Below are 25,099 nucleotides of genomic sequence, written 5' to 3'. Positions count from 1 at the left end.
AATGAGTCCAGTCACCGTGAGTCACTAAGGTTCAGGAGATGGCTCAGTTGGTAAAGGCACTGCTGCCAAGCCTGACTACCACAGTTCAACCTCAGGCCCCACACAGTAGAAGAGGAGAACTGATTCCTGCAAACTCTTCTCTGACCTCCACAAGTAGTGACTACTACGGTGTGTGCATGTACACACACTAAATAAAATAATTCTAAGGGCTGGAGAGATGGTTCAATAGTTAAGAGCACTTGTTGCTCTTGCAGAGAACCCAGGTTCAATTCCTAGCACCCCCAACCACCTGTAAGTCCAGCTCAAGGGGATTCAAGGACTCTAGGAACACACACAGATGTACACACACCCACAGCCCCCACCCCATACTCACATAAGACAACAGATTATTTACATTTCCAAACGAAAAGTCTTTCCACTTTTAGATGGCTATAGTAAATGACATCGAGAGGAAAACCTCTGCCTGGCCGTAGTGGCACACACCTTTAATCCCAGCATTCAGAAGACAAAGGCAGATAAATCTGAGTTTGAGGCCAGTCTCAAACTGGTCAGCCTAGTCTCCAGAGCAAATTCTAGGGCACCCAGAGCTACAGAGAAGCCCTGTCTCAGAAAACAAAACAAAACAAAACAAAAAAAAAAAACAAAAAAAACCAAAAACCTGTCTCCATAGCTTTATACATATTCCAAGCCGTGTCCAAAGCCCAAGAGCAAAATCTCAGGAAAATCAAGGGTTTTTGCACGATGATGTGGGCTCCTTGCAGGAAGAATCAGTGGGCCATTTTACTTTCCCCTTGGCCTTTGCTGCATCACCCTTGGGAACCTCTCCTCTGAAACAGAAACAGCAAATATTCCATTTACTTTTCTTGGAGGGTGGCCACATCCAAGGAACTCAGAGATGATGTAACTATGAAACCCTTATTGCTGCTGACTCCATAGGAGCTAGACTCCAATGCTGGCTGTGCCATGGAAACACCCAAGAACTAAAAAACTTCAAGGCCAAGAGTTATACTCCAAATCCATTAGATCAGAAATTCTGGGGTGAGCCAAACTGATTCTCCCTTTGCGAATTCCCACTGTAAACCACTCTATCTGCAGTAGAAAAAGGAAGGGCAGTGGTATTCCTGGCCACCGTGGCTTCAGCTGCCACTGGAGACTGCCACTGACATCCCTTCAAGTGGCGAGTGCCTTCTGCACAGCAGAAGGGAGTGATAACTCAGGTCCCTTGTGAGCAGAAACCGACTCTGTGGTTGCTCACAACACTGTAAATCTTCTTTAAGTTCAAGCTAAACCTTACATTGCTCCCTAAACTGTTTATTCCTCAATGAACAGTGAAACCCAGGATGTGGTGTGACTGCATGTAACTGTGTATTGGTCCAGAGAGGGAGGCCTGGTTACTTCACTACCTAATGTACTTAGTGACATACTAGTTACTTACTACGTTAGCTACTGTGCTAAGGAATTCCAGAGATGAAGTGACCATGGCCCAGCACTCATCCCATCGGGCAAATTTATCACCCTCTTTCTTCCCTGTGATCTGAGTGCACCCTGAGTACAGGAAGAGAGCAGAGAGCAGAGAGCAGAGAGCAGAGAGCAGAACAAGTGCCTTTTAAGCGATAGCTTTCTGCAAGCCACTGTGTGTCCCGAGTGTCTGTCATCACTGGCAAATTATTACCAACTTGGACATGGATGCCCTATGCCTCCACATGCGTTTCCAGCAGTGCCTGTCCAGGTCACTACTCATTGCCTACAGTCTCTACCTTCCTGGACCCCAGCCTAATGGTGAACTTGCTATAATTTGTAAGATGTCCAGGTGGCAGTGGGGAGGTTCTTAACCTTACCTAGATGATTCCAAAGGGACCTGGGGACAAAGACAGTGGAACTGGGCAGGCCAGGGCCATTAAACAAAGAAGCTGGCAGAGTAAAGGGTCACCTGGCAGCATCTTCTGCTTTAACTTAGCAACATACAATACTTCTAACCCACATCAGTTTTCTTTTGTTTTTAATTCTGCCATTTTCTCTTAAATTTTAGATATTAACAAAGATAACAGGTTTACATTTGTTAAAATCCAGTTATGAAACCAGAGCATACAAAACACAAAGCTACAGAAAGATTCCCAATGTGCGTAAGTAATTTTAGAAAATAGTTTAGTACACTCTTGTTATAAAACTCATTTACAGGAGGTTATTCACACGCTCTTGTTCAAATTTGCTCCTGATAATTCATGAAAGCATAACTGAAACAACACTGTGGTAAATTAAAGAGAAGCAAAATAAGACAGGTTATGCATTCGCCTGCAATAACATTCTGAAAGTAGTCAGGGAAAGTTCCTTTAACCACAGAAAGGACAAAGTCAACTTTTCATCTCGTCAGCCTTAACTGTCTCACGGCAGCAACCTTCAAAAAAGCCACCTGACACAGCAAACACTTTCTGAAAATACCTTTACCAACTGAAATAAATAAGGTTTCAAACTCTAATGCCACACAACTACATTCTGCTTGAGAGAGTATTTGAAGGCCAGGCTGGTTGCTGGAAAGGAGGATACAAGGACTCAAGGCCCTGGCCAGAGTCTAGTCCCAGTAGCTCTGACACTCACAAGATAAACGGGGTTTTAAGGGCCCTCCTAATTCTCACATCCTCTAATGAGGTTAGCAGTGAGTCTGCAGATGAACAAAACACATGCCATTCTATACATACTCTGGGTGGCAGCCAACCACGTTTTGGAAAATCATCTTTTTAAAACCGTGCTCCTTCCCCTATGGGCGATGAGAGCGGGGCAGTGCCCCGCTCACTGCTGTCTCGTCACAGTGCCCTCAGAAGCCCACTCTTCCTCAAGGGGGCACATTCTCAAACCCGTTAACCTGAGCACCTTTCTTAAGACACCATGAAAGAAAATTTCAAGTAACAGTGAGGTTTTCTGCCAATGTCTTACTAACCCTTGCCCTAGCCAGAGCGGATTTACGTCCACCTAGCTGGGCCCAGCCAGGAGGCTGAAGCACTGTGAAGACGCCGACTCCCTAGTTTTACACGTGTCCAGGAGACATTAAGGGTACATGTCTGTGCACCAGTGCAGAGAGAGAGCTCAGGAAACTTGGCGAAATGCAAAAGCTCTTAACAAATAAAACCTGCTTCAAGCAGGAATTTCAAAACCCTTTTGTTTAAGAAACAGATGACAGAATTCCAAACAGCAAACATTAATTTTCAGAGATGCCCTCCTCCCCAAAGCTAACGGGCTGTATGTGCAGTGGTCACCAGACCCTCACATTCCACATGCTCTGCTATACGGAGGTTTGGAAACCTGAACTGGCTAGGCAGCCCGCCCTTGTCCTGACTCCAGCTCCTCTCACAGGCATGCTAGGTGATGGGGCCAGGCACCCAGTATACAACACTCCCACTACTGGATGCTCCCGAAAGCCCAGGTGGCAGCTTTCTCTTTCTCACATATCTTTCCTGCCTGAGAGCACTATCTGCTCTATCCTGTGCAGCTCCCAAATAATCCCCCCAAAAGCAGCCACTCTTATTTTTTCTAAAACCCTCAAGCCTTCCTAAGCAACCTGCACAGACCAGGCCAGTACAAATCCTCCATTCCATAACAATGTCTCCAACTCAGCAGTTACATCAACCTTATGAAACACTGGGAAACATCTGACAGTTCAAGAATTGTTCTTCTGTTTTTGAGAGGGAAGGAAATTTAGCCAGAAAACTAAGTCATACACTATATAGGTGAATGAGGTTACAATAATCCCCGTGGCAAGCTGCCTGGTCTCAAAGTGCACAACAGCTCCCAACATGCGCCTTCGAAGGCCCCAAGAAACCCCAGCAGTTTTTTTATTCAAGACACTGGTCGCTGGTACCAAACTTGGCTAACTCCAGTACTGAGGCTGGGTAAAGAAACTTGTCTACCTCACAAGGACTGAAAGGAGCTGCCCTCCTAACTACTAAGTTTGTTCTGTTGGAAAATGACTAATGTTTTCAGCAGAGGAAGGAAATGTCATCTACCTGTTCACATTTTTAAAGGATTTTATATGTGCTACACAGGCTCACAGTTTAAGCTTTACGGCATTCATTTGACCTGACCTTTTCTACAGAACAAAAGATCCCAACATTTTGAATTTTTGGCCTCAAGGACATTAGAGATATACAAACACCCTCTCCAAAAGCATATAACTGGCAAAAAGTACTGAAGATGACCAACAGCCCAAGGGTTAGAAGGTATTTCCATCCTTTAACACAGATTCTTCAAGGGAAACAAAAATAAAACCCAGTGTATCTGTATGGTGCCACTAGTTACGCGTGAATGACAGTCTCATCACCAAGAGCTACTATGGAAACCGGCTCTTCTTGGCACTGCTGGGCTCCTGCTCCAGCCTCCTCCTGTCCCAGTCAGCACTCCTCAGCATGTGATGACTCACAGAGCCACGCCTTCCTTCTTCACCAAAGGCCCTCGGCTCTCTTCTGTGACTGAACCCAGAGTCCGGGGCACTGTACTTCCTCTTACTTGTGGAAGGAGCAGCAGGGTGAACAGGCGGTGGCTCAGCCTGTAAGAGGTGACCCTGTGGCTACTCAGAGGAGCAACAACAGCAACAAATTGGGTCCTGGAAAATTGAAGGAGGGCCAGGCACTCCAGAAAATGAGATCCCACAGACTGTGGATCCTTCAGGGATATTCCCTTGGATTCAGCATCCAATCTCCTAAGTAGTCGCGGATCTCGAAGTCGGTCTTGAGGAAGTGTCCTTTCAGGTTCCTTTGAAGTGACAGTGTCAGACGGTGTGTGGTACAGAGAAGCAGCAGCAGGTGTCTTGGCAAGTCCACTGTCTAGCTTGTGCTGGGCAAGCCACCCTGAGGTCTAGGTGCCTTCTGGGGCAGTGGCTGAGGATGGGTCAGACTCCTCTGCAGCACAGGCCTTCAGTTTCAGAATCTTCATTGCATCATGTCTGTAGTGTGGGTCACAGGTCTTATAATGGCCCACGCTTCTGAGCATCCTGATCAGTTCATTCCAATGTTGGTTTCCTGATTAACGAAGGAGGGAAAACAATCATACTCTACAGAAACACTCATTTTGCTGGGGAAACATGGGGTCCAACTTTCATTTCCTAAATAAACAAGTGTAGTCTGAGCAGATCCCACAGAGACAAGCGTGAGAGAGAAGCTCAAGCACCAGTACTGAGGAGGGAGGCATAACTAAACACCAGGGCTGGTAACAGCTGCAAGGACACTCTACTCTCATCTCTGCGGTCCACAGAGCACAGTGAGATGCTCTTCCACATTACATTAGCTGTTCCTAGCTCTGCTGAACTGTTTAAATTTAACTGTTAACTAAAAGTGAAAACTACTGCACCTCTGAAGCATCAACCCACTTCAAGTGCACAATGGCTACATTTCTCCAGTGGCTTCTGCAGCAAGCACATGACCTCCCTATCGTTGTACAAGGCTCCTCTGCACCCTGCTAATCTACACTACTACTTACTCTTGGGCATGGTTAAAACTTGGTTTCAGAGTGAGGTAACCCAGACAAAAAGACAATTATCACATGTACTCAGTCATAAGTGGTTTTTAAACATAAAGCAAAAACCAGACTACAAATCACAATCCCAGAGAACCTAGACAACAATGAGGACATTAAGAGAGACTTACATAGATCTAATCTACATGGGAAGTTGAAAAAGACCAGATCTCCTGAGTAAATTGGGAGCATAGGGACCTTGGGGGAGGGTTGGGGGGGAGGAAGGGAGGGAAGCAGAGAAAATGAAGAGCTCAATAAAAATCAATTTAAAAAAAGAACTTGGTTTCAGAAGGCAAATTTCTGACCACATATGAAAAAAACCAAATTTATGGCTCCCAAAGGTCTCCCAAGCCCCTAAGGACTAAAACTTAATCTACGGAGGGAGGAATTCAAAGATATTCTCCTACTGTCATTTAAATTTTTTTTTAAAAAAAATGTGTGTGGGTATTTGCCTATTTGTGTACATGCACCGCGTGCATGCATGGTGATCATGGAGACCAGAAGATGGCGCTGTATTCCCTGGAACTGAAGTTATAGGAGGTTGTGAACTGACATGAGGATGCTTGGGAACCAAACCTGGGTCCTCTAAAGAGGAGCTAGTGCTCTTAACCCTTGAGCATCTCTCCAGCCTCCATGACTTTATTTTAAACGTTTATAATATCTCAGAAACATCTTCTAGCAATATTTGATAAAATTTTGTTTTTCCTTATCAACTTAAACAGATATAAAAACAAGAGTCTATACAGATTTTACAGCTTCTTTCAAAGGGTGCGCACACACCAGAGACCTCGGTAAGATGGGAAGATGTATCTGGATTGCTCTTGGCTGCTATTAACCAAACAGGGAAGGAAAACAAGTTGGCTCCTGCTTCAGATGACCACTTTTTTTTTTTTTCTGTATAAACAACTCTGGATGTTCTGGAACTCGCTCTGTAGACCAGGCTGACCTCAAACTCAGAGATCTGCCTGTGTCTGCCTCCTAAGTGCTGAGATTAAAGGCACACACTTTCAGAAACAACAAGAAGTTATTGGGCTGGCAAGAGAGTTTTGACATGAAAGGATAAGACTTACAACGGAAAGTTCAAAAGCACCAATACACTGCAACCCCTAGCTGAGCTAGCTGAGCAGCAAGCACACACTACTTAGCTGTCTGTCACTGGCTTCATTCACACTATCTGCCCACTAAAAATGCAGAGAGCGTTGCTCTTCATCCTAAGAAGCCCTACAGCAGAAAGGCTCTGGGGCAGAGCTCTCACAGAGCAGAGCAAGGAGCTGCCAGCCCTGAGTCCAGAGAAGGCAGCTGCACATGTTCCCGCACTCTCTGGAGAAACTGCTCACAGTCACACTACCACTTGCTAAGCTATGTCCTACCACTCTGCATATGGACTGACAAACCCTCTTCAGACTGTCACTGACACAAATCAGGGTTTAGATAGGTCACCTTGAAAATGTAGTGTACACATCTGCACTTGAGCTAAGAAAGAACGGTTTCTATGGACACTCATCAGCCAGCTGCTGGAAGACTTACCTTAACCTTTATTTTGTAACTGAGAAAACTATTTCCATTTTTAAGAAAAAAAAATCCATAATTGCTAACACTGGATATACTTGGAACTCCCTATAAACCCCAGAGAGTGTACCTACCATCAGAGTCCTCCAAATGTCAAGGATATAAAAGGCTGTATTTGGCTCGTGTAATGGTGACATTCAACCTCTGCAAACTCGCCAGGAATCTAAGCAACAACAAGAAAGTTACTTCTGTAGCAGAATTGAATCATATCCCTTCAGAGGGTGCAGGCAGTACCTGAAGCAGCTTCTCCAGAACCCCTTCCTTCCTAGGTTGGGAGTGTTTCCTCACTATCTGCCCTGACTCAGGTTCCTAGCACAGAAGCCAATGCCATTAAAATATTGAGCAAAACCCTTGGTGCTTTACTTCCAAGTTAAATATTAAAAGCTCCTATTCTGACTTTGATAAAATACTGAAAGTTAACAATATAACTTAAAATTTATAAAAACTCCAAAAAGGGACTAGAAGTCATCTTAGCAGTTAAGAGCAGGCTGCTGCTCTTCCAGAAGATTCAACTTCCATACTAAGCAACCATCCTACGCAAGTGGCCACACACACAAACTAAAAAACTACAGTTAAGTTAAATTTAAAGTAATAACACTATTGTTGAACTAGTATAGAAATACATAAATATATCAATATAGAAGTACAATGGGTATATAATAATGGTGAAATTTTAAATTAAATCTCTAATTTGTTGGGGTTGTGTGTGTGTATGTGTGTGTGTGTCCTGTGTGTGTGTGTACGCTTTTCCCCACAGAGTTTTTCTATATAGCCCCTGGTTGTCCTAGAACTTTATAGACCAGGCTGGCCTCGAACTCAGAGGAATCACCTGTCCCTGACTCCCAAGTGGTAGGATTAAAGGCATGTGCCACCTATACCCATCTCAAATCTTTAACTTCTTTATCTCATGAAAAAAAAAATCATCTGGTGACTCAACAGCATACTTAACATCTTAAGTAAGTAAACTAAGAGTATTTGCGATTGCACCCTTAGAAAAACTGTGTAGCATGTACCATGTGACAATGACAATTATAGATCTCTGCAAAAAATACAATTAGAACATCAGTTTTACTGAACAAAAGACACACCCTAGGAAAAGGTCAACATACAAAACCACTAGGAAAAACCAGATCTTATAGATCATCTACTTCACAATTGTAGACTTTCAAGATGTTTGTTACCTAGGCTGTGCACATGCACACACGCGCGAGCACATATAAAAGCCAGAGGTGTCTTCCTCAATTGCTCTCCATTTATTTTTGAGACAACACCTCTCACTGAACCTGGGACTCATCACTTAGGCTAAGCACTGTTAATAAAATAGTAACTCTGCTTAAAAAAAAGAATGCTCTTTTCTGTTAAAAGAAGCACATTTTCGGGGCTGGAGAGATGGCTCAGCAGCAGTTAAGAGCATTGCCTGTTCTTCCAAAGGTTCTGAGTTCAATTCCCAGAAACCACATGGTGGCTCACAACCATCTGTAATGAGATCTGGTGCCCTCTTCTGGCCTGCAGACATACACACAGACAGAATATCGTATATATAATAAATAAATAAATATTGAAAAAGAAGCACATTTTCCTTAAATTGTACTAAGCATTGTTAGTAGAATACTTGTTTCTTGAAATAAACAATGATCTTCTTATGAAAAGAAGCGTATCTTCTTTAAACTGTACTAAGCACTGTTAATAATGGGTTTTCTTTAAAGTAACACTTGCTCTTTTCTGTGAAAAGAAGCACGTTTTCTTTAAACTGTATTAAGCATTGTTAGAAGAATAATGAGTTTTCACTAGCCAGCAAGTTCCCAGATATGCCTATCTCTGGCCTGGGGTTATAGATGTGCACCATCATGCATAGTTTTTTACATGGGTGCTGGACAGTCACAATCAAGTTCTTATGCTTGTACAATAATCACTTTACCAAAATGAACCATCTCCTGGAACAAACGATATAAACAGTGATTCTCAACCTTTCCTAATTCTGCAAGCCTTGAGCACGGTTCCTCATGTGACCCTGACCATAAATTTTCATTGCTACTTCATAACTGCAATTTTGATACTGTTATGATTTGAAATGTAAATATAAGATATGATGGATATCTGATATGCAACCTCTGTGCAAAGGTCATTTACCCCACTCACCCACAGATTGAGAACACTGTTAACAAAGCAAACGATAGGGGTTCTCTAAGAGCAGTCACTGTGGGTCTAGATGACAGAACTGATTCTCTCTCAACAAGCGACAAAGCAAGTGAGCTACTTACCCAATTGAGCCTTGCTCAGAACTTGCCCTGACACATGTAACAATTATAACAGTCTTTCTGCCGGCCCCCTGGAAGGCATCCACTGTATCCACTTCTGCAGGCCTGTTTACAAAGGCAAGTGTTTACCAAAAACGTAAAATTGTAAAATACACATACACAGCAGTATTTAAAACTCTTCATTGTGATGGCAGATGGTGGTGGCACAAGCCTTTAATCTCAGCACTCAGGGGCCAGAGACAGGCAGATCTGAGTTAGAGGCCAGCTGGTCTACGAAGTGAGTTCCAGGACAGCCAGGGCTACACAGAGAAAACCCTGCCTTGGGGAAAAGAGAAATACATATATTGAGTTGTAAGGTTCATCGTATATTTGAGATAAGGATAGTCCTTTCAGACACACAGCTTCTGAAGTCAGTACGTCATTCTTACTCCATTCTTCTCATAGCATCTTTAGAAACATACTTAGTGTGTATGAAGTCCATAAGAAACCACATATACAGGTTGAGAATCACTGCATATAATAGTTTGTCCCAGGAGATGGTTCATTTTGGTAAACTAAGGCTATACATATTTATATGATGTTTTCTTAAGTCTTTTAGAGTCTTTTATGGTTTTATCAGCTTGATGACTTCTGTAAAGAGGACAGCTGGTATCCTGGCAGAGAAAGAACCATTCTTCTTTGGGGAACTGCCGCCCAGAACAGTGCCGAGTCTTCTTATCCATAAACATCTCTCCGTGTTCTGGGTGTTTCAATTATTTCTTGTAACATACTTTGTAGTTTCCAGTGGATACATCTTATACTGTTTTGGTTTTATTTACTCCTAATTATTTTATTACTTTTGGTGCCATTTTAAGTGGAATGTTTTCACTTCCTGTGCAGACTACTCACTGAACAACTGATGGTTATATATTGATCCTGTTTTCTACAAGTCTCTTAAACTTGTTTGCTTAGCCCCCTCAAGGGTTTCTTTGTGCAGCTTCATTAATGAATCTATAAATATAACCACGCTTAATTATTTATAAAACACTTGCTCTGGCTAGAACCTCTACTACAATGGACAACAGAATAAGAACAAGTATCTTCATGGTCTACAGAAAGGACTGCTGAGCATCAAGGGACAATGTTACCTATGTGTTTTTTTTATTAGATGCTTTTTAATTAAGAAATTTTCTCTGTAGCCATTAAATAATCTTTTCAGTTATCAAAGATGATAGGTTCTGTTAAGAGCCTTTTCTGTTATCTATTGGTATGACATATGGGTCACCTTCTCAATCTAATTGCTTGTCTGTTTTTTGAGACACAGTCTCCATTCTGTGACCCCAGGCTGGCCTCAAGCTCATTATGATCATTCCTGCCTTGCCTCCCTAGATGGAGGCTCCAAGAGTGAGATGCCATATCCTGCTTTCTTCTCTTATCCCATTAATATGCCGAGCCAACAATGCACTTTGGGATAATAAATTTCACTTGGTCATGATGTACAGTCCTTTTAATATATGCTGAATTCAGTCTGCTTTTTGTTTAGGCTTTCTCACATCTGCAATCATGAGTGCTTATCAGCCCTGTGGTTCTTAAACACCTTCCTGGGCTTGGGTTCATAAAATGAATTACAAAGTGTTCTTGGATCTGGCAATATCGCATAAGGCAGCTTGCCATTCAAGCTTGATGGCCTTGGTTTCACCCCAGAAGCAATTAATAAAGGTTGTCCCTCTAACCATATGCACACCATTGTGTGCCAGCCCCCAACATAAACAGACTTTAAAAAAATTCAAAGTGTTTTGTGCTAAGTATTACTGGGCTTTCTGTTGTTGTTTCAGATAGGGTATTTCCTATATAGCCCAGGCTGGTCTAAACTAGATCCTCCAGCCTCAGACTCCCGAGGGCAAAGATTACAGGCACACAGCTGTGTTATTGCTAACTCTGGATTGCCAGCTGGTGAAACTCAGCAGACAGGTCTAATTCGTTTCTCGTCACTGGAAGGTTTGATTACTAGTGCTACTTGCTATATATAGTCTCTTCAGATTTTTTTATTTTTGGTATTTACAAGATTTGTGTGTCTTTTAGAGTCATGGTGCACATGTGCATGTGAGTCAAGGCCACAAGAGAGTCCTAGGTGTCCTCCTCTAATATTGCCTATTTTTTTTAAAAGATTATGTATACAGGTTTCTTCCTGCATGTATCCTGCAGTACAGAAGAGGACACCAGATCTTATTACAGATGGCTGTGAGCCACCATGTGGTTGCTGGGAATTGAACTCAGGACCTCTGGAAGAGCAGCCAGTGCTCTTTACCTCTGAGCCATCTCTCCAGCCCATCATTGCCTATTCTTTCAAATGGTTTTTCCCTAAACCTGAAGCTCATTCATGCTTTCTCAGATAGACTAGAAGCCAGGAAACTCCAAAAGATACTCCTGTCTGCCTGCTTATGAGCTTGGGTTAGAGAGAAGTATACAGGACACTCAGCTTGTTGCCTAAATGCTGGGATCTGAACTCTCTTTATGATTGCCATATAAAGTACAATCTAACCACTGAGCCGTCTCTTCAGATTGTTTGGTGAGATAGGTCTAATGTAGCCCATGTTATCCTTGAACTCACTGCGTAGCAGAATGTGATCATCAGTGTTAACAGTCAACGTGGTAAAAGTTACAACAGCCTAAGCAATGGGTCGTGGCAAGTCTCTGGGGGATTATCTATGGATGGTATTAGTTTGAGCTGGGAAGACCCACCCAGTGTGGGTGACACCATTCTCTACGCAGGAGATCCCGGACTGTGTAAAAGTGGAGAAATCCGAGCTCATCACTAGAATGCATGCATTCACTGCTCTCTTCTTCTGACTGGATGCTTCAGGGTCCTGCTGCCTTGACTCCCCCATCATGATGGGCTGTAATAAACTGTGAGGTGAAACAACCCTTTAATGCTTTCGCCACAGTGTTTTGTTAGAGCAATGGAGAAAAGGCTATGGCACCAAGGGCCTTGATTGATCATTCTGCCTCTACCTTCCACACACAGAATTACATGTTCTTACCACACACCTGACACTGACTTCCAGATTTCAATCTTTAATTTTACTGTAGAGGTAAAGAGACAAAAGCACAATCATAGCAGGTCCTGGAGGCCCTGTAATTCCAAGTACACAGGGGACTGAGGCAGGAGGATAGCAAGTTCAATGACAACCTGGGAAACTTACTGACACGGTCACAAGATAAAGAGGACTGGGTAATATAGCTCAGAGATGCTTAGAGTATTTGTCTAATATACAAGACCACAACTGAACCCCAGTACTGTTGAGAAAGAAAATTCAACTTTATAAACACCAGAAAAACATGTAAAAATACGTCACCCTTTCTTGTTAAATTCTTTCTCCAAATCCTTCTGGATCATAGTCTTCTGAGCCTTGTAATGGGTTATTATGCCAATATTTCGGAAGGAAATATCTTTTCTTTTGTCTTTAATAAGTTTAATTATTTCCATCACCAACTTTATTTCTTGAACATTTATATATGAGCTAAGATAGAAAAAGAAGACAATGTATCAAATCTCATAGCAGTCTAACTCCTCACTAGTTGTATTTAGCTTGATTCCCATTACCATACATAGACAGATCTTTTCTCTGTCAGGCAGCAGTGTCAATAGGATGTAATAGTAACTACTCATACACACACACACACACACACACACACATGAATAACTGTCCAATCCAGGAAATGATTGTAAAAAAGAAATTTGTAATCAACTGAAGTATGAACCAATAACCACACAGCTAAAAACATGCCACCTAGAGAGCTAAACATGAACAACATGGCCCCAGGATCGAATAGCATGAAAAGCCTTCTCATCCTACCATTATCATCTTTGCTGGCTCTATAGCCTGTACTCCTGATCCAGACCTCAAGTATGTGTGTCCTTTCATTACTAAACTAGATCCAACCAACACCAGCATGGGCCATGTTATCCTGAGCCTTAAAGCGTAATTACTACTGACATGCTATCTGTTATACTAAAGACGTCCCAAAGGGGACGGCTCCCTCTCCTAGTCCTTGGTTTCTCCTCCGGTTACAATTCTATCCAGGTTCCTTGTGGCCTTCTGGTTCTATAACCTGCTTGGTGCTCAGCTCTTCATGTGCAGCTCTACTTCTGAAGGTGCCACATAAACCTTTCAGTTGCAATCCCTGTAGCTCTGCAATCCTACAGGAATCACCTCTGTATTTTTCACTCTTCAAAGAACGCAACATCCCCATTTCCTATTTTGATCTTAGAATCTGCATTTTCATATTTCCCCGTAGCAGGTAGTATTTATGCACGTGTTAATGAACAATACCTCTAAACTATTAATTCCTCCAGTCAAAGCAATCCTTGTCTCCTGTGATATGTTTGCTACCTAGAAACAAACCATTCACTCCACTTTGCTGTCACAGGTACCCAACCCAACACATTCCCACACAACTCAAAATCCTTAAAATATAGTCCCACTAAGTCACTATCTACTCTTTTAATATTAGCCCATTCACACAGCTGCATTTGTTTTTGGGTTTTTTTGTTTGTTTTTGTTTTGTGTTTCAAGACAGGGTTTCCCTGTGTAACAGTCCTAGCTGTCCTGAAACTAGCTCTTGTAGATCAGGCTGGCCTTGAACTCACAGGGATTTGCCTGCCTCAGCTTCCCAAGTGCTGGAATTAAAAGTGCGCGCCACCACGGCCCAGCCACACAGCTGCATTTTCTCACTGCACTTAAGCCACCTGGAAAAGTCACTCAACTCAATGATTAGTTAATGCCTGTCTTCCCAGGAGACCATAATCACCTTACAATGTCACTGCTATGACCTTTCAAGGACTTACTGGTCACCTGAGAGTACTGCCCAATTAAACAGAAATGGGGAAGTTATCAAAACTGATAGTGAAAATGACTGTGCCCTGGTACTAGAGAGACATGTATGGGAAAGGCTTATAACCTAATAATTCTGAGGCCATTACTGAGAACGAAGAAGAGAAAAACATACTCATTATCCCGTCGTTCTGAACCATCTTCAACATCAAACACAAGGTAGGGCTGAAATGGCCACTCTGATGAACATCGAGCGGATTCAGTGCCTCTACAGAAAAGCAACCATAGTCAGAAAATATGCTCTAAGGGACACTTTATCAATAATTTTTTTTTTTTTTTGGTGTAACACAGAAACAGGAAAAAGTTAAGGGATAAGAGGCCTTTCACAGATGCATAGCAGTGAAAAGTCTAAACTTGATTTTATTTCCATTCTGGTACCAAGGAAGGTGAGATACACAATTATGACTAGAGAAAAGCTCATAACATAGTACATGAGATAAATAACCAGGGCTGGGAAAACAAGTGGGAGCCTCCAGGGAAAGCAAACACAAAAAACACGGCTAAGAGCTAGGCTTCAATCCCCAGCAGCACCATATAAGACGAGGCCATGAGGTTACTACTGATTATATCTGGGTTATATTAAATATGGGTGACTTCTGTCTCCCTCTTTTTTTTTCTTTTCAAGACAGGGTATTGTAGACCAGGCTGGCCTCAAACTCAAGAGAACAACCTACCTCTGCCTCTGACTGCTGGGATTAAAAGTGTACACTTTTTTGTACACTTTTTAATTAAAAGTGTACAAAAACAGGAAAAAGTTAAGGGATAAGCCCTGCCACCTCTTTTATCAATCTATATTTGATATAATCAATATAGCTTTTATAATTAGAGAAAAATCACTTCAAATTGATGATTTAAGCAGATCAGGGCTCCCCACCCGCCCAACAGGTTCTGTAGTCTAGACTGGCCTCTTTAACTCTCAGTAATCTTCCTGCCTCAGTTTTCCAAGTAACAGGATCAGCTAACACAGCTAGCCTGATTTATGCTTTTTATGCCAAGATTTATTTCTTCACAAGCAGCTAAATCTTCAAATAGGACAAGTCTATAAGCAATACAGGACACCCACCTATTTGTTTTCAAGTTTTTGTTATAAACATAATTAGAAGGGAAGAGACAAATGTCTGGATGCATCCTATACTGAATGGTAAGCTGTAAAACCGGCAGCCTGCCAATCTTGTTCTGTTTCACATTCTCTTCAAGCAGCTTGCAGAATCGTGCCATCATTGACTGGTCGTACCCATACTCCTGTGCTTTCTGAGAGGATGAAAAGTATTTAAGTTTGTAACAAAAATAACAAACAAAACAAACAAAAACAAACCAAACACCCCCCCCCAAACCAAAAAAAACGCCCAGGGCAGTGGGGGGGCAACATACCTTTTAATCCTTGCTTGGAGGCAGAGGCCGGGAAGAGGCAGGGGGATCTGTGTGAGTTCAGGGCCCAGCCTGGATTTACAGAGGTAGGTTCCAGGATAGCCAGGGCTACAGAGAACCCTGACTCAAAAAACACAGATACAAACAGTACTCTGTCTTGATATTTCCCACAAAAAGGAAACTGTAATAAAGACATAGTACCTGCATCATGCTTGCACTCCAAAATATAATACTGAAAAAATGACATAAATGTAACCACACCAAATGCTTGGCAAGAAGATCTTCTAATTACTAAATTTCCTCCCATGGTAATTATCTCCAGAAAATAGTGGGTTTTAATAAAATCTAAGTGAGCCAGGAGTGGTGGCACACACCTTTAATCCCAGCACTTGGAGGTAGGCAGATCTCTGTGAGTTCCAGACCAGCCTGGTTTATAAAGCGAATTCCAGAACAGCTCTGGCTATACCCAGAGAAGCCCTGGGGGGAGGGGGGGGAAACAAGTTCACGAACATGTTGGCTCAGTGGTTAAGAGCACTTCTTATTCCTGCAAAAGGCACGGTTTGATTCCCAGCACCCACATAGGAATTCATGCACACACACAAAAAAATGGTACTTTTTAAAAAGACATGTAAAAAAAAATCAACTTTGCAATCATTCTTAAGTTTTTCTTCAGTAAGTTTATTTGTATAGTAACTTTGAAAAGCACAAATAGTTGGATCTTATCATTCTTGATGTTTTTCCCAAGTATCAAAACAAAAATGTTGAGGCCCTCAGTCATCCTCTCAGTCCAGTGTACCCGAGAGCTGCAGCAGCTCCGCCCACACAGGCTGTGCACTCACGCTCACACCTCCTCAGGAAATCCCCGGTCAAAAATGACTGGCAACAACAAAACAGGTATAGCCCTCCAGCAGGGGAAGCCTCTGGCACTGCACTGTGACCTTTAGGTTTTCCTGTCTTTGAAACTCTAGCCCGTACACTCAGAAGCACAGCTGTGAACAAGGAGGACATTTGCAGAGATGTTCACTCTCTTTGGAGACAAGGTAAGGTCTCCCTGTGTATCCCTGGAAGGCCTCAGCCAAGAACCTGCTTAGCCTGCTGAGTACTAGGACTGCAGCCATGCACAATCGTGCCACAGTTTTCTTATGAAACTTCAAATAACACTTCTCTTTTCTGTCATTTCCTAATTTTCCTTTCAATTTGAAACAGAACCATTCCCTCAAAACAAAAGCAGGCCCTCTACCATCAACAGAAACACTCACCATAGAAATGACGGTGGGAGGGAGCTGTTTGGGATCTCCTACTAGGATAAGTTTGTTGCAGCGGTGGATAAGTGGAGTAAGTGTTTCAACTTCACAAGACTGCCCAGCCTTGGCAAGAAAGTACAAAAGGAGAAACAGCCTTAATTAAGTTCTAATACCCATAAAAGTACAAATTCCTCCATTAGTACAGCTAAACCATTTTTAAAATTATGTAGGATCTCATACATATTGGGCAAGTGCTTTATTATTGAGTTATATCCAATCTCCTCTACACCAGGTATAAAAAATAAGCATTAAAAAAAACTTTTCAAGGTATATTATACTTGTGTGAAAATATCTTTATGTAAGACATCTTACCATGTACAATGAAGATATAGCAATGAAAACATATACATATAAAAGATTTCATTATAAAACAAAAATTATCTAATCACAGCTTTGAAACAATCTAACAAGTATTTTGAACTTAACCACCATGGATACCTTAACTGTGGAGCTAGCTACCAGCAAGAAGGCTGTGTCCATCCTAAGTGCGTGCTGCATTCCTGCTGACCTAGACTAGGAAAAGCTGTTTTACAATGTTATCTCTGAAATTTAGATATTACTTTACACATGACCATCTTTTTCCCATCTTTCTAATTCAATAAAACTGCCTTCAATTATTTCATCATTTCCATTTTTTCTTTTTCATTTTCTCATACATAATTAACATATCTACAATAAGGTATGGGAACTCCCAGACTGATTCTCTGTATCTAATGATCTAGTTCTTCTGTCTTCTGACTTTTTCAATCTTGCCTATAACAGTAAGGAGCCAATCAAGTTCAACAATGGACAAGAAATAAAAGATACCAGCCTGAAAATGCAGCAGCCAAAGCTGTACAAAATCATAAATACTTCAAAGTTAGCAGAGAAACTGCAGCAGTTCAACAGGATAGTGCTGGAGACAATCCCTCCAGAAGACGTGACCTCCTCCCTTTGGAGCAGGCTGTCAGCACCAGTTTACTGTATGAGAACATGTGCACATCTGCTAAGAGCTGGGGGAGTAGAGGTCTCCTAACTTGCAATGCTGGTGGTTCACTCTCTAGCACAGTGGCAGAGTAGTGAGCACTTGATAAAAACCCTGCTCTTATGCACCACTTCAGCACCCACAATTCGCCCATAATGTTTCTTCACAGTCCTAGCCACACTCGCATGCTTGAGAGCCACTGACCTCATCAACAATGACGCAACTAAAGGGGACACCCCCTTGCCTCGAAAAGCAGACCTCAAGCAGCAAACACCACTTGTGCTCATGTGCAGCAGATGACATGAGACTCCAAGATGATGGTATTCTGTGTTTTCTGTGGACGTCCCTGAACCTAGGACAACAAAGGATACCCATATTTAGTTATATACAATCCGCAGGTCTTATTGTTTACTATTAACTATCTACCTTTTTCTTCATGTGACATAAAATATTCAATAAAAGGGAAGCCTCGGCTCTAGAAAAACAGGAGCAATCCCTCTGCACAAATTCACTGTAGACTCAAGGCAAGGGATGTTGAGTTTTAGGAGATGGTGGCAATCTGGATTCAGTGCTAAAGCATTTGCCAGATTTCTCTCACTAAGCCATCACATAGTAAGTCTTCCCCCAAACATGCTTAATCTAATGGTCTAAAGAAGACATGTGATAAGAAAATTAAAGGTTACGATACCCATGAACAAGGACTTCACGCATAAGTGTGTGAAAATACTAATTTAGAAATCATTTACACTGTTAAGGAAAATTCAACTGTTTATCTGATCAAAAAGAACAAAATACACTTAGATGTGGAATGTCCTTCTGTATATGTGTTATGTTATTGGTAGATGAATAAAGTTGTTTTGGGCCAATGGCTAAGCAGAGCAAAGCAGGGAGAAAGCCGAACAGAGATATACGAGAGAGAGTAAGCAGAGTTGAAGAGTCGGCCACTGTAGCCACCAAATGAGAAAGGTGCAGAAAATTACTGTAACTGCAGGCTCGTGTGTTATAAAGATTACCAGAAATTGAGTTGATTTAAGATGTAAGAGCTAGCTAGGAATACACCTGAGTCACTGGCCAAACAGAGTTGAAGCTAACAGTTTCTGTGTGACTATTCGGCCCCCAAGCAGCAGGAGGAACAAAAACGCAAGTCTCTGTCTACAAATGGCGTCCAAATGTTTGGCAAGGATCTCTACATAAAGCCTAGAAAACTTCAAAATTAAAAGGATTCTAAACAGACAAGAAACAGAGTTAAGCACAGCTTTTTTAGTAACCCTCCTTTTTCAGGGGTCGGCTCTGTTTGTTGGCTTTGAGCAGAGGGTGTAGTTCCTTTAAGTAAGCTTCCTAACTCAGCATTAGCAGCAAAACCTCACAGCTTAAATGGTGTTTAAGAGCGGCCAAAATCGGGCTTCTTTGTGGTGAATGAACAATAGAAACTCCACAGTAAGTAGTGAAAATAAATGTGGTTCCCACCAGTTACCGCTGCCATTGAAGCTAGACTCTCAAAAACCTAAGGGATGGGGGTGGAGCCAGTTGCCAAAACTGCTGCTTTAATCCTAGCCATATTGTTTAACAGATGAAAGATTTGTGTGGTCAGAAAAAGAAATATGCAGTAAAGATAGATTCAGATAAAAAAAAAAAACCTCTATAAATGTTTACAGCGTGTTTAAAAATATATGTAGGTGTGGGAGAGAAAAGAAAAAGTCCTTAAAAAGAAACAAAGGCCAGGAAGTAGTGGCAAACTTTAATCCCAGCATTCAGGAGGCAGAGGCAGGTGGATCTCTGTTGAGTTCAAGGCCAGCCTGGTCTACAAGCGCTAGTTTCAGGACAGCTAGGACTGTAATACAGAGAAATCCTTTCTAAAAAAACTAAAGAAAAAGAAAAAGAAAAAAAGAAAAAAGAAAAAAAGACAAAAAATATGTCACATAAATATGGAAAACACACAGAGAATCTGGATTATTTATATTATTGTGTTGTCTTTAGATTTTTTGACTGTTAATGAACAAATAGCTGAGAAACGTCTGATTATGAAAGCTGCTAGAGCATACCTTCCTATATATTTTTAAAATATCTTGACTTCAAAATTTAAATCAAAAAATATGTTACTTTGAGAAAGAGATTCTGCTTTTTTTCCACATGAAATGAGAGGCTGTGGATTCATTCTGGGTTAAGAAAAATCAGGTTTGATCAAGGAAGACCTCCTGAAAAATCTCCAACAGAAGCAGATGTCCCTGATGATCCACCATCTCTGTTGCAGTTTTCTCTGAGTTCTACATCCAGAACAGCTACAAGGCAACTGGTTGAGGTCATCCAACCATACAGAATACTCCAGTCAGGACCTGACCATAATCCTAAATTTTCTCAGGGTCCCCCAAAGATTACCAGTGCCCCCAATCAGCAGGAAGTAGCCTACAAACTATATCCACATTTCCCCAAAAATGGATTATGTTATTTATCATTGTTTTAGGGAGTTTTCAGCACAAATTGTTTATTGGTCATTTAAAAAAAAAAGCTCTAAACAAAAGCTGGGCGGTGGTGGCACGTCTTTAATCCATCATTTGGGAAGTAGAGGCGAGCTGATCTCTGTGAGTTCGAGGCCAACTGGGTCTACAAGAGATAGTTCCAAGACAGGCTCCAGAGCCAAGCCACAGAGAGAACTCTGTCTCGAAAAAATAAACAAACGAATAAATAAATAATAAATAAATAAATAAATAAATAAATAATAAATAATGAAAAAAAAAGACAGGATATAGAAATAAGATAAAAAGATTACTAAATCTACTTTAATAAAAAAAGCTATTAATTTCAAGATACTTTACATAGTATGGATTTTAGTTATTAATATAAATTTAAGGTACATTTGTTACGCTGTATGTATATTTCTACTCTTGTTTAGGGTATTATGTTTATGTAGTTCATTTTAAAAATCGCAATATATAATTAAAAATACACATTAATAGTCATCTATAATAACAAAATTAGGCCATGTTAGGTATGTTTTCAAAGTTATACAGAGATATATTTCTGATAGATAGGAAATGTTCAAACACTTCACAGACCTACAGAATACAGCATTTTAAAAATGTTTTAAGAACTTAGACTCTTCTTGACAGTGAGAATTGCCTGCTCCTGGCTAGCACCACTTACTTCAAAGAAGATGATGGACCATCAAAGAAACTTCATATGGAGTTTGTTTACTTTATGGCAAAACTAGCCATATGAGCAGAGAAAATGCCCTTGCCTCAATTGCTGACAGTTAACTGTCCAAATTGGACCAGCAGGAAATAAGAAAGGCAACCTGAGGAGCTTTTCCAAAGACAAAGTAGGATAGCTATTCAAATTTCGCATGCACCTATAGGCTGAAGATGGATGCCCCAATGTTACAAAAGAATTTGGGTGACTGTTAGGCAGTAAGATGTCTCTGTCATTTCTAGAACTTTGGAAGTTGCTTACAATACACTTATTGCTTACCTTCTGGGGTCTTTGATGGAGTTGAAGACTAGATAGTTATAATTACAGTTTTAGTTAGTTATGATAAAAGATAAATTATATATAAAACTTTAGACTCACAAAAATTGGACAGATAAGAGTATTTTCCTCAATTTGCCAAATGTAAATGGACTAAAGATTGTAACTATAATTCTTGCTTGATAACAGTTTTGTATTTGTAATTTTATTATGCTAAAGTTAAAACCTTCCTTTATAATTAGACAGAAAAGAGAAGATGATGTGGAATGTCCTTCTGTACATGTGTTGCTTTTACTGGTAGATGAATAAAGCTGTTTCAGCCAATGGCTAAGCAGAGTAAAGCCAGGCAGAAATCTGGACAGAGATATAGAGAATAGAAGGAGTCAAAGAGATACCATGTAGCCAGCGAAGGAGAAAGGTGCCAGAACATTACCAGTAAGCCACAGCCGCATGGCGATACATAGATTAATAGAAACAGGCTAATTTAAGATGTAAGAGCTAGCTAGGAATACACCTGAGCCATTAGCCAGTTTCTGTGAATATTTGGGTCTGGGCGGCCAGGAAACAAAAGTGCAGTCTCTGTCTTCACCCTTAAAGTGTCCTATTGAAACTGATTTCTTTAGAGCTGCATTCTGATTGTCGCAGACACAAATCTGACTCAGCCTACCTTCAATTAGTCTAATAAGAATCTGATAGTCAGCAGTGTTAGCCCATGCTTTTATAGTCCCAGTACTTGGGAGGCAGAGGCAGGTGGATCTCTATGTGAGTTCAAGGTCAGCCTGGTCTACAAAACAAGTTCCAGGACAATCAGGGCTACACCGAGAAAATCTGTCTCAAAAAACAACAACAAACAAACAAACAAAAAAAAAAAAAAAAAACCAAATACAAACCCAAACAAACCTCAGCCCTTAAATCCTCTAAACTGTTTCATTAAAAAAATAAAACACTGCAGGTAAATTACCTCTTTAATTTTTGAAGCAAGTTCCTGCCTTTCTTTTGAAACTTTGACAATGTGTCCATCTAATTCTTGCCTCTGAAAACAAATTAGAACGTTACCATGAAAACCAAGCACTTAAGCAGACAATTCACATGAGAGTGGAAAACAACGCATGAATTCACTAAAACAGAGTGCTCTCTTCCCTACCAATCAACTCTTAACACTTCTCTGTACAGTAAGAGACAGAGTTATGTCTCTAGTGCTCCATGATTGCTGTTTGCCTCGTATCTCCAACTCTGGGCACCATTCTTGTCTAAGGCATTTCACACACACTCAACAATCCTGCCACAGTGATGAACACATAATACAGGCATGGGAAATCATGGCACCCTTCCCCTAAATAAAAGCAGGGATTAGATCTGCTTGGCAACCAGAGACTAATCAAAGTATATTCTTAGGACAGACATATGACATTTTAAGTTGGTGTGGTGGTACCCAGAAATTCTGGCACTTGTCCTCTTATGGAAAAGAAATGGCTGACATACAGAGAAAAGAAAATCAAAAGGTGGAAAAAAATGTTGACAGCTTAAGTTCATGACCCAACCCCACTGAAAGCTAAGTAACCCTTGACTTCGAGTATATGAGCCATCAAATTCTTTTTTCTCAATCTAATTAGAAGTGTTGGTTAATTTTATTTATGTGCATAGTTGTTTTGCCTGCATGTATGTTTGTGGCACAAGCATGCCAATAGGCTGAGGAAACAAAAAGAGGGTATCAGGTCATCTGGAATTGGAATTACAGTTGATTTTGAGTTGCCATGTGGGTGCTGGGAATCAAATCTGGGTCCCCTGGAAAAGCAATCAGTGCTCTTAATCATTGAGTCATCTCTCCGGTCCCTAGGTTTAACTCACCAACTGAAGAGTACCTAATAACGACAATAAGTCATCTACTTTTGTAAATAAATCTTTACTGCGAAACAAACTGCATCTGTTTGTTTACACTGATCTGATGAGGTTTTAGAGCCACAATCTAGCTGAGAAGCAGTCACAGACACTTTGTTGCCTATAAAACATACAGTATTTACACTTCACAAAAGAGCTTGCTAACCCTGACATTAGGCATACTACTTCAGCATAGTTCATGGACTCATGCCATATTTCAGTAAGAACATCACACACCCATTTTCTAGCTCAAGTCTAAGCCACTTCTGAAATGCCCAAGTGAGGAAGTATCCATACCTGCATCTCCCGCCCACCTCGACATAGAGCTCGCTGACGAGAAAGTTCATCGAGTTGACCATCTAGAAACTCTTTTCTTCTCAGCATTTCTTGAATATGAGAAGGCAAGTCTTTTTCTAAATTTTAAAATCACATGTTAATTTTAACAAATTCACAAATACACACAAATACAATGAGAAGGAAAACTTCTCAAAGCTAGATTAGTTTGGGGATCTCCAAAATACCACTATTGCCCCCTAACCTTTACCTTGCCATACAAAAGGAAGTGAACAATGAACAAAACAGTACTTACTCATTCTGTGGTTGACTTGGCTGTCCAAACTAAATTTTAGGACCTCCGTATTAATAGACTTTTCTGGACCCAGTCGTACTAAATTTATATCTCCACAATTTCCTGTTGATAAAAACACACAAAATTTAGCCAGGTCGTGGCGGCACAAGCCTTTAATCCCAGCACTTGGGAGGCAGAGGCAGGCAGATCTCTGAGTTCAAAGTCAGATTGTTCTACAGAGAGTTCCAGGACAATAAGGACGTGGGAAGGGGGGGCAAAATTATTATTAAGGACACTGCTAATAAATCCCATCTCCATATTAATCAGAGAAGGTTAGCACAAACTATAACTGCATGCCAGGAGCTATACTAAAGACCTGTCACACATTCTTTCAGATATTCTGGATAATAACACTATAAGGTACTTACCACTTCAGTCAATACAAGCTAGGAAGGTCACATGGATATTGCATGCAGAATTCACACTGTTATGTTGATGTTTCTCAAATTACTCTCTATAAGTGTTCCATGAAGAACACTTGAGGAATGAAAAATTCAGATGCTGGGATTAAAGGTACCACCACACTTAGCTCAAAGTTTTCTTAACCATTTATATTACTATGTACTTTAATTCAAATAAGAACCCACCACCTGATCCAATCACTCAGAATCAAGGTGTTTGAGTCAAGTCTTGTATATAGTCCTGGCAGGCCTGGAACTATGTAGACCAGACTGGCCTTGAACTTCTAGCAATCCTCCTGCCTGTATATCCCAAGTCTGGGTTATAGGCATGTGAACTACACTTGGCCCAAGTTTTCAAACTACAAATATATGGTGAAGAAATGGCATTTTTTATACAGTTATCTATAATACAAGTTTTTAAAGAATCATATAGTTCAGTTCTCTCACCTAAATGTGAGAGGACATCTTCTCTAGTCAACATCTACTCGAAGGTTTCAAAATAGCCAGATTCACTGTGTATCCACCAGACAAATGCAAGAGATTTGGAATTCATACTAAATATCCAGAAATGTTCTACACGTTAAAATGGACATTATTCACACCACGGAATGAACTTGTAAAAATTAAGAGAGAAATTCCTAAAAGCCAAAAGCAGAGCTGAAAACCAACCTAGGAATCAGTAGCTTCCCTGGGTTCTGAAGAGGATTGACTGGTGGCAAGCCATTTACTTTGCTCTTTATCATCATTAAAGTATAATTTACAATTAGTAAAATAGAGGCTTAGAAACCCTTATTTCACCAGTGAGTGGTGGCGCACGCCTTTCATCCCAGCACTTGGGAGGCAGAAGCAGGCGGATCTCTGAGTTTGAGGCTAGCCTGGTCTACAGAGCTA

General features: G+C 41.0%; 1 protein-coding gene across 1 annotated transcript in view; it reads right to left on the bottom strand.

Annotated features, from left to right (window-relative positions):
* Positions 1-1,982: 1,982 nt before the first annotated feature.
* Setx (senataxin) overlaps positions 1,983-25,099 on the bottom strand; it is a 59,685-nt gene continuing 36,568 nt past the window's right edge. Inside the window, 15 exon segments of the mRNA XM_038336118.1 lie at positions 1,983-4,543; positions 4,546-4,823; positions 4,826-4,901; positions 4,903-5,009; positions 7,146-7,234; positions 9,333-9,434; positions 12,665-12,829; positions 14,319-14,411; positions 15,267-15,454; positions 16,831-16,938; positions 18,044-18,125; positions 18,127-18,191; positions 22,263-22,334; positions 23,477-23,592; positions 23,769-23,870. Of these exon segments, the coding sequence (XP_038192046.1) occupies positions 4,322-4,543; positions 4,546-4,823; positions 4,826-4,901; positions 4,903-5,009; positions 7,146-7,234; positions 9,333-9,434; positions 12,665-12,829; positions 14,319-14,411; positions 15,267-15,454; positions 16,831-16,938; positions 18,044-18,125; positions 18,127-18,191; positions 22,263-22,334; positions 23,477-23,592; positions 23,769-23,870 (1,865 nt within the window). The 3' untranslated portion in view covers positions 1,983-4,321.

Source organism: Arvicola amphibius, chromosome 7 (assembly GCF_903992535.2).
Source record: "Arvicola amphibius chromosome 7, mArvAmp1.2, whole genome shotgun sequence".
NCBI lineage: Eukaryota > Metazoa > Chordata > Mammalia > Rodentia > Cricetidae > Arvicola > Arvicola amphibius.
This window is presented reverse-complemented; position numbering and strand designations above follow the sequence as displayed.